The sequence below is a fragment of the Physeter macrocephalus genome, chromosome 12 (genome assembly GCF_002837175.3).
Source record: "Physeter macrocephalus isolate SW-GA chromosome 12, ASM283717v5, whole genome shotgun sequence".
Classification (NCBI taxonomy): domain Eukaryota; kingdom Metazoa; phylum Chordata; class Mammalia; order Artiodactyla; family Physeteridae; genus Physeter; species Physeter macrocephalus.
In genome coordinates, this window is record NC_041225.1 from 59,629,052 (window position 1) to 59,639,905 (window position 10,854).

General features: G+C 39.7%; 1 protein-coding gene across 1 annotated transcript in view; it reads left to right on the plus strand.

Moving 5' to 3' along the window:
• The window catches only part of MTA3 (metastasis associated 1 family member 3), a 178,046-nt gene that overhangs the window by 62,353 nt on the left and 104,839 nt on the right, over positions 1-10,854 (plus strand). Inside the window, exon 4 of the mRNA XM_024118854.3 lies at positions 8,956-9,082. Within this exon, the coding sequence (XP_023974622.1) occupies positions 8,956-9,082 (127 nt within the window). The remainder of the gene's footprint in view (positions 1-8,955; positions 9,083-10,854) is intronic.

A 10,854-nucleotide genomic window follows, 5' to 3' on the forward strand; every position in this document is an offset into this window, starting at 1 on the left:
TTCAAACTCAAAATTTAGTTGTATAGTTATAATTACGTATATTTATTTGTATATATTTCAGAAATTAACGTTATACAGAATGCCAGTTGAAATTAATATTTTGGCAAGGTGATACAAAGATATGGAGAGAAGGAAGACATAGGTAAATAAATGATTATCCGGACTTCCCTGGTGGTGCAGTGGTTAAGAATCTGCCTGCCAGTGCAGGGGACACGGGTTTGAGCCCTGGTCTGGGAAGATCCCACATGCCGCAGAGCAACTGAGCCCGTGTGCCACAACTACTGAGCCCACGTGCCACAACTACTGAAGCCTCCACATGCTGCAGAGCAACTGAGCCCGTGTGCCACAACTACTGAGCCCACGTGCCACAACTACTGAAGCCTGTGCCGCTTAGAGCCCGTGCTCCGCAACAAGAGAAGCCACTGCAATGAGAAGCCCATGCACTGCAATGAAAGAGTAGCCCCCGCTTGCTGCAACTAGAGAAAGCCCGCGCACAGAAACGAAGACCCAACGCAGCCAAAAAATAAATAAATAAATAAAAATTAAAAAATAAAAGTGATCAACTGTGGTGGTTGTCTCATTAAGGAAAAAAACAGTTTAACATGGATTAAAGTTTAGTTACAGTTTTCCTTCTCTTGAGTCCTATTCACTTTTTATTTTGAGGTATTTTTAGGAAGCAGAAAAGAGAGAATAATGTGCTAATTCTGAACCTACTAACCAACTTTGTCCTCCCTTATTGTGACATACATATTTGCTTCAGATTCTTTTAGTGCTGTGTGCATCCCTTCCCAACTCCATTACTTTCCTGGTTTCCCCATAGGTGAATTGCTGTCTCAACTTTAGTGTGTGTTTTTTTTTTTTCCATTCGTGTATTTATACTTTTGTTACATATGTATGTGTTTAGAGCATTGTTTTTGCATTTAAAAAAATGGTGTTTTACATTTGTGTCCTTCTACAGATTGCTTTCTCGCTCAATATCAAGTTTTTGTGATCTGTCCATGTTGATATGTGAATTCACTCATTAACTTTTAGCTATTGAGTAGAATTGCATTCCATGACTATGCTGAAATTTACCCATTGTTCTTTTGATTTTTTGCATTTTATTTGCCCCTCCCCTTTTTTAAGGTTTAGCTTGTTCTCTTTTTGATATAATTCACATGCCATATATAACTTACCACTTTAAAAGGTGTACAATTCAGTGGTTTTTAGTATATTCACAAATTTTTGCAACTAACTATTATTTGATTCCAGGACATTTTTATCACTCCAGAAAGAAACCCCGTACCCATTAGCAGTCCCTGTATTTCCCTCCACTAATCCTCTGGCAACCACCAAGCTACTTCATGTCTCTGTGGATTTGTCTATTCTGTATTTTTCATATAAATGGCATCTTATAATATGTGACCTTTTGTCTTTCACTTTTGTAATATTTCATTTAGTATGGGGTGGGCCAAAAAGTTCCTTTGTTCGAACTAATACAACCTAATACAATGTCTCGAGGTTCATCCACGTTGTAGCATGAATCAGCACTTCATTCCTCTTTATGGCTAAATGATAAACATCCCATTGTATGGATATACTGTATTTACTTATCCATTTATCAGACGTTTGGGTTGCTTCCACTTTTTGGCAGTTGTGAATAATGCTGTATAAACATTCATGCACAAGTTTTGTATTGACATGTTTTCTGTTCTCGTGGGTATATACCTAGGAATGGAATTGCTTGGTTGCATGGCAACTCTGTTCAGCAATTTGAGGAACTGTTGAACTGTTTTACAATACAGCTGCACAACCTGACATTTCTACTGATAATGTACAAAGATTACAATTTCTCCACATTTTTGCTTGTTATCTTTTTTTTTTTTTTGCGGTACGAGGGCCTCTCACTGTTGTGGCCTCCCCTGTTGCGGACCACAGGCTCCGGACGCGCAGGCTCAGTGGCCATGGCTCATGGGCCTAGCCGCTCCGTGGCATGTGGGATCTTCCTGGACCGGGGCACGAACCCGTTTCCCCTGTATCGGCAGGCGGACTCTCAACCACTGTGCCACCAGGGAAACCCTTGTTATCTTTTTGATTATAGTCATTCTGGTCAATGTGAAATATCTCATGGTAGTTTTTAAATAATTAATTAATTAATTTTAAATTTTAAAAATTTATTTCATTTATTTTTATTTTTGGCTGCGTTGGGTCTTTACTGCTGCACGTGGGCTTTTTCTAGTTGTGGTGAGCAGGGACTACTCTTCATCGCAGCGCGCGGGCTTCTCATTGCAGTGGCTTCTCTTCTTCCGGAGAACAGGTTCTAGGCACGTGGGCTTCAGTAGTTGGGGCACATGGGCTCTAGAGCACAGGCTCAGTAGTTGTGGTGCACGGGCTGTGGTGCATGGGCTTTGTTACTCCTCAGCATGTGGAGTCTTCCCTCATCAGGGCTCGAACCCGTGTCCCCTGCGTTGGCAGGCGGATTCTTAACCACTGCGCCACCAGGGAAGTCCTCTCATGGTAATTTTGGTTTGCATTTCCCTAGTGACTAATGATGTGGAACATCTTTTCATGTACTAATTGGCTCTTTGTATATCTTTTGGAGGAATGTATTCAGATCCTTTGCCAATTATTTAATTGGGTTGTCTTTTTTGTGTGTGAATGGTTTTTTAAAAATTTATTTTAATTTGTTTTTGGCTGCGTTGGGTCTTTGTTGCTGCGCACGGGCTTTCTCTAGTTGTGGCAAGCAGGGGCTACTCTTCCTTGTGGTGCACGGGCTTCTCACTGTGGTGGCTTCTCTTGTTGCGGAGCACGGGCTCTAGGTGCGCAGGCTTCAGTAGTTGCAGCACGTGGGCTCAGTAGTTGTGGCTCACGGGCTCTAGAGCGCAGGCTCAGTAGTTGTGGTGCATGGGCTTAGTTCCACGGCATGTGAAATCTTCCCAGACCAGGGCTCGAACCCGTGTCCCCTGCATTGGCAGGTGAATTCTTAACCACTGAGCCACCAGGGAAGCCCTGGGTTGTCTTTTTATTGTTATAAGAGTTCTTTATATATTCTGGATACTAGAACCTTATGAGTTACATGATTTGCAAACATTTTCTCCCATTCTACGGCTTGTCTCTGTGCTTTCTTGAGAGTACCTTTTTAAGCACAAAAATTTTAATACTAATTCTAATTTACTTGTTTTTTCTTTGGTTGCTTGTGATTTATTTAGGCTAGTGAAGAAACTATTGCCTAGTCTAAGGTCATTAAGATTTACACTTGTGTTTTTTTCGTTTTTTCTTTTTGCGGTACGCGGGCCTCTCACTGCTGTGGCCTCTCCCGTTGCGAAGCACAGGCTCCGGGCGCGCAGGCTCAGCGGCCATGGCTCACGGGCCCAGCCGCTCTGCGGCATGTGGAACCCTCTCGGACCGGGGCATGAACCCGTGTCCCCTGCATCGGCAGGCGGACTCTCAACCACTGCGCCACCAGGGAAGCCCTACGCTTGTGTTTTATTCTAAGTGTTTTATAAAAGTGTTAGGTCTTATATTTAGGTCTTTGATCCATTTTGAATTAATTTTTGTAAGTGGTGTGAGGGTCCAGCTTTATTCATTGTATGTGGATGTCCAGTTGTTCTCAGCACCATTTGTAGAAAAGACTATTCACCCCCAGTGAATTGTCTTGGCATCCTTATCCAAAACCATTTAACATAAATGTATGGGCTTATTTCTGGACTCCCAGTTATATTCTAATTAATCTATGCCTATCCTTATGCCAGTACCACAGTCTTGGTTGTTGTAGCTTTGAAGAATGCTTTGAAATCTGGAAGTGTGAGTACTCTTTTTTTTTTTTTTTTTTTTTTAGTGTGAGTACTCTTAAATTTGTTCTTTTTCAAATTATTTTGGCTATTCTGGGTTGCTTACATGTCCATATGAATTTTAGGATTAGTTTGCTAATTTTTGTGAAAAAGACAATTGGAATTTTGGTAGGGGTTGCATTGAATCTGTTGATCAATTTAGGCAGTACTGCCATCTTAACAATATTAACTCTTCCAATCTGTGAACATAGTTTTCCCATTTACTTAAGTCTTCTTTAATTTCGTTTTTTAAAAATTAAATTTAATTTTTTCTTTAATAGTAACCTTTTATTCATTCATTTATTTATTTATTTATTTATTTATGGCTGTGTTGGGTCTTCGTTTCTGTGCGAGGGCTTTCTCTAGTTGTGGCAAGTGGGGGCCACTCTTCATCGCAGTGCGCGGGCCTCTTTACTATCATGGCCTCTCTTGTTGCAGAGCACAGGCTCCAGACGTGCAGGCTCAGTAGTTGTGGCTCACGGGCCTAGTTGCTCTGCGGCATGTGGGATCTTCCCAGACCAGGGCTCGAACCTGTGTCCCCTGCATTGGCAGGCAGATTCTTAACCACTGTGCCACCAGGGAAGAAGCCCCGTGATTTTTGATGATAGTTCTATTCTTTTAAATTTTTTATTGTCTAAATGCCAGTTTTTGCCATTGTGGTTGTTTAATGTTTTTAGGATGTTAATGGCATGGGAATCATTTCTTGTTCAGAAGCCAATAGAAATTTATACAAATACGTAAATGAAATTTAACTTGTAAATTTGAAACAATGAGTTTCAGATGCTGTTGTGGTGATTTCTGTGTTTGGTTAGATTGAACTTGAGAGATTTTATTCCTTTTCACCCATTATCAAGAGATAGTACAAGAAAATAAGATTTGCTGTTGTCACCATTATTTTCAGAGCTTGTTGCTGTTTTAGCTCTATAGGGTACACGTTAGAATTCAGTTAGCTGTGTTTTATGGAAGAGCAGTTTATCAAATCCTAATTAGGTAAAGAGTATAATTTTGTATGTGATATTTGCTGGTGCTAATAGTGCCATTGCAGCGATAACTTCATTGATTTCCACTGGTGAGATGTTATTAGACTTTCAAGTAAATGGCTCTTTTAGTGCTTCATTTCTCTTTGAGTAGTTCATTATAAAGAACAATCAAAGAATTTTAAATCACATTATTCTGTTTTGGAGCTAGGTGGGTCTTTTTCTAAATCGGTTTCTAATTTTTACAAGTTCATTTTCAATTCAGAGTTTTAAAAGTTTGAAGGTAGAGAAGATTTGATACTTAGCCTATTCATTGCCCTCATACAACTCAGAAGAACTACAACTAGGGGGTCACATATGATAAAATCTCTTGTGGTCCTGGGTCTGTATGTAAGAAATTTATAAGAAAGAATTGTGAGGAACAGAAATGTGTTGCTGTGTGTGCGTGTGTGTGAGTGTGTGTGTGTTTTGTCACTGTCCAAAAATTAAGGCTCTGAGGCCTAACCTTGGGCTTTACTTCCTGTGTGAGAATCCAGTCACCCCCTCCCTGACTCTGAGTTCTCAATACTCCTGCTATTCCCATAGCTACACAGTCTCTTCTGGTCCCGTCCAGGTAAGGCTGCAGAGCATCTGTGAGCCTCTACAGGTATTATATTTAAAAAAATTTTATATCTAAAATTATTTGGAATTATATCTGTAAATGACATCTAGTAATTTTTTTCTTTAAAAAGAATATTGGGCTTCCCTGGTGGCGCAGTGGTTGAGAGTCTGCCTGCCGATGCAGGGGACACAGGTTCGTGCCCTGGTCCGGGAAGATCCCACATGCCACGGAGCAGCTGGACCCGTGAGCCATGGCCGCTGAGCCTGCGCGTCCGGAGGCTGTGCCCCGCAGAGGGAGAGGCCACAACAGTGAGAGGCCCCTGTATGGGGGAAAAAAAAAGAACATTAAATACAACATTAAAAAAAAAATCTCAGGCAAAACTTTGTCTCCCCTTTCCATCGTTTTCTTCCAACCCTGTTTCCCAGAGGCAAACACTTTGAATTATTTCTTCTTAGTAGCAACTTTTTTGTTCACTGATTGCCTCCAGCACCTTGATTAGTGCCTGTTTTTGGTGCCTAATACAGTTGACCCTTGAGCAATGCAGGGGTTAGGGGCACCAACCGCCTGCACAGTTGAAAATCTTCATAAAACTTTTGACTCCCCCCAAAACTTAACTGATAGCCTACTGTTGACTGGAAGCCTTATGCTTAACATAAACAGTTGATTAACACATATTTTGTATGTCATACAGAAGATATACTGTATTCTTAAAGTAAGTCAGAGAAAAGAAAATGTTAGGAAAATCACAAGGAAGAGAAAATACTTACAGTACTATGCTGTATTTATTGATACCATAAGTTTGTTTTCTGATTATAAGATGAATCGTCTGTCAGTAACTACATCAGTATTGTCTTATACGATACAAAACACTGTAGATGTTATGTGTGTTACTAACACTAGACATCAAAAAGGAAAAGAAAATGTGAAAAAGAAGTTCATATTTATTTACAGGTATAGTGATCCGTGCTATAGTGATCTTCATTGATAATGAAGAATCAGCAATACGATTTTTTAAAAAATAAATTTTATTTATTTATTTAGTTATGGCTGTGTTGGCTGTTTGTTGTTGCATGCGGGCGTTCTCTAGTTGCGGCAAGCGGGGTCTACACTCCGTTGTGGCGCGCGGGCTTCTCACTGCAGTGGCTTCTCTTGTTGCAGAGCACGGGCTCTAGGCGTGTGGGCTTCAGCAGTTGTGGCACGTGGGCTCAGTAGTTGTGGCTCACAGGCTCTAGAGCGCAGGCTCAGTAGTTGTGGCGCACGGGCTTATTTGCTCCGCGGCATGTGGGATCTTCCCGGACCAGGGCTCTAACCCGTGTCCCCTCCATTGGCCGGTGGATTCTTAACCACTGCGCCACCAAGGAAGCCCAGCAATATGATTCTTTATGGCAGCCTAGTGTAATTGATATGATTGCTTCACAGTAACCTAACCTATACAATAATGAATGAATCGTTTAAAAAGTTTTATGGCATAGAGTATTACAGTTATATTCATAATACACTTGGAAACATTGATACAATTAAAAAACTCACCTACCTGTGATAATATGCTGATAAGCAGCTTTTCCATTTACTAGAGAGAGAGGCAATATAATATAATGAATGGTAATGTAATTCTTTGAAAGGAAAGTTATAAAACAGTAAGAAAACTAACACAGTAGTTTTTATTAAATATAATTCACCTTATGCCTATATAAGGATAGACTAGTATCCACATGTTTTATGAATTCATGACATACCTTTTTTTTTTAATAAACATTTAAGTGAAAAATACCTTTTTAAAAAAATTTATTTTATTTATTTATTTTTGGCTGTGTTGGGTCTTTGTTGCTGCACGTGGGCTTTCTCTAGTTGTGGCAAGCAGGGGCTACTCTTCCTTGTGATGCGCGGGCTTCTCATTGTGGAGGCTTCCCTTGTTGCAGAGCATGGGCTGTAGGCGTGTGGGCTTCAGTAGTTGTTGCTCGCGGGCTCTAGAGCACAGGCTCAGTAGTTGTGGTGCACAGGCTTAGTTGCTCTGCGGCATGTGGGATCTTCCCGGACCAGAGATTGAACAGGCGGATGCTTAACCACTGTGCCACCAGGGACGTCCCAACATACCTTTTTCTTAATTTTTTTGATATTTCTAAGCTACATGGTTCATCTGTGAATTTTTTTCCTTTCTTTCTTTCTTTTTTTTTTTTTGGTCATGTAGCATGTGGGATCTCAGTTCCCTGACCAGAGTTCAAACCTGTGCCCCGTCCATTGGAAGCGTGGAGTCTTAACTACTGGACTGGCAGGGAAGTCCGCATCTGTGAATTTTTTCAAATTGTGGCAAACCTCCAAAAAATTTTCCAGTGTACTGTATTTATTGAAAAAATTCACATATAAGTGGACCCGTGCAGTTCCAACTCACGTTGCTCAAGGGTGAACTGTAAATCTTGGTTGAGTGAATGCAAAAAGTTTGTCCTTACTCTCTTTTCAGACTTGATAGTTGAGTATGCAATTCTAGGTTGAATGTCATTTTTCCTCTTGGATGGCATTGCTGTGCTGTCTTAGTACACAGTGTTGCTGTTCATCTGTGATTCCACTCGGATTCTGGTTTCTTTGCTTGTGCCTACGCTTCTTTCCTGTAAATGGTTGCAATCTTCTCATGCTGTCACTTAAAAAAGTTAATTATGACAGGAATTCAGTCGGGACACTCAGTCTCACTGGACACTTAGTAAGGGGAAATTTTCTTGAATCATCTCTTTGATAGGTCTTCCCTCACCCCCCCCAAAACAAACAAAGAGGTAAAAGAATCTGTTTTCTCTATTGTTTCTTTCTGGAACTTTTGTTAGTGGGATGTTGGACCTCATGCATTCTTCTTTAATATTTTAATCTTTTGGTTTTCAGTTATCTCTTTGTTTTAATTTCTAGGAGATTTCATTAGCATTATCCTCTAATCCTTCTATTAGTTTTTTATTTGTGTTATCAAATTTGAAATGTGTTATACTATTTGTTTCTGATTTTACTCTTTTTAACTGGAGTATTCTGGGATTAAGTTATTGTGTTATAGACTTTCAACCCTTTTCTCCTGCTTTTTTACTCTCACCCTACATTCTTTCTCATAATACTTGGTAGCTTCAAGGGATAAGTCAGTACACGCCCTGTGCCCACCTTCTCCGTGGCATCCCTCTCTGTATGCACACAGATTGTCACTTCCTTCTCTTGACTAAGTGTGTACTTTTCCTTTTTTTTTTAATCTACTTTCCATCTTTTTTTATTGTTGTTGAAAAGCTTTCTTCCATTGTTGCTTCATTTTTTTATTGTCACTGAAATGTTAATACATTTTCATTGATATTTTGGTGTAGTTTCATGGGGGAAGAGGAGATAGATGCATATGTTCCATCTGCCATCTTAAAATTGGAGTTCTTCCTTTGAGGCCTGGCTAACTTAATTTTATGGTTGTAATTCAAATGACAAGTTAAATGTGTACATTTAAAATCAATTCGTTTGAAAAAAATATTGAATGAAAGTCTGATTCAATCTATCTTAATAACCAAATAGGTAATGTACTTTGTAATAATGCATTCTTTGAATTTTATTTGTGTAGAAGAAATTGAGGAAGAATCTGAAACAACAATTGAGGCTGACTTGACCGATAAACAGAAACATCAGTTGAAACATAGGGAGCTCTTTTTGTCACGCCAATACGAATCTCTGCCTGCAACACATATCAGGTAAGAACTTTTTAGAAGTTGATCTGAAGCACTCAGTAATATTGTGACAATTGGGAAAAACAAACAAACAAACAAACTAAAACAACCTTTTTGAAGCATTTTCCAAGCTCTCCCCAACAATCTTGCTCAAATTAGTTCACTAAAGGCTTCATTATGTAATCTTATCTTGGAAATGTATAGTGTATATTAGCATTTTAAAGCCCTGCAGATGTTCTACAGTAAAGTAACCATGTTAGCTTTGTTTTAATCCAGACTTTTCCAATTTATTTAAGTATGTATTAGCATCTTGCAGAACAGTGTCCAGCAGATAACCATTTTGGGAAATGCTGGTCTTCTCCAGATTCCCAGAAAATGATATAGTCATTGGAGTCCAAGAACTAGAACCCAAGATCTGGTTCCCAGGCACTTGTCTCTTGACCTTGTAGGATACAAGGCTTTTGATTTATTTATTTATTTATTTTTCAGGTCCTCTGGGATGAAAACTTTATATTCTTTATTAGTCACTCACTTGCATCTGATCTGTGCAATGATGGGATGTAAAAGTGAAATCCAGTCCCTGGTTTGTAGTTTTGGGAGAATGGTGGTGGTGTTTTTGATCCGGTAGTGGTAAAATTTAAGCATAGATACAATTGGGCTCTTTCTGAGTGCTGTCTGTAATAGGTGCATTTTGGAGGTATAACAAAACGTTTGAACTCAAAAACTTCAGAAGGAGTTGGCATTTACTCAGCCTTCGAGAGATTGGGGGGCATGTTTCAGGTAAAGGGAACAGGTAAGCATGGGTGCGTGCAGGGAACAGCCTGTGTCCAGGATGCAGTGTTTCTGTCCCCAGACGTTAAAGGAATTCCTTCAACTGTTGTTCACAATCTTTACTTCTTTTATTCAACTCTTCACTAGTTATTATTGTCTTAAAAACTGTTTATATATGGAAATAAAACGTATTAACTTTTTATTTAAAAAAAAATTGGCCCCTCTTCTTTAGCCCTGAATGTCGGTATTGTATCTAAGTCTGTCTTTTTTGGGCTCAGACATGTTTGGAGACTTCCTGAAGCTCCGGTTTGGTCTTTGTAACACAAACACACATGCCCCGACTCCCCGGACCTTTGTGTATTCTTATACTTTTCTTTTCAGAAATGGACACAGAGATCTTCTAAGGCAGGAAGTGTATCACAAAGATACCAGAATCTCCTTTCTCCAAATCTTTTCAGAGATAACTTGATCCTCCTCAGTAGTTAACATCATATCATTGCTTTATTTAGGTTTTTTAGGGGACACTGTGTTTATTTTTTATTTATTTTTGTTTCAGAATTGCCTTTACTAGTATAAAATTGAAAGTAAATGTCCATTAGTAGGGAATTGGTTAAATGAATTATGATACAACAACTACAACAGAATATTAGATTTCTGTTGTTATAGAAAAATTCTATTGTCTATTGATAACTAGAAAATAATCAAACTCAAGTATGTATGTAAAAATGGGGACACTGTGTTTAGATTGGCTAGAGTTAGTATGTTCTGTGTGACTTAGGTCCTGTGTTAGAAAAGATAATCAGGCCAGATAATGTGGGAATAGTATTTAACCTAAAAATAGGGGTATTTCAAGAAATAGGGGGGCTTCCCTGGTGGTGCGGTGGTTGAGAGTCCACCTGCCGATGCAGGGGACGCGGGTTCATGCCCCGGTCCGGGAAGATCCCACATGCCGTGAAGCGGCTGGGCCCGTGAGCCATGGCCGCTGAGCCTGCGCGTCCGGAGCCTGTGCTCCGCAACGGGAGAGG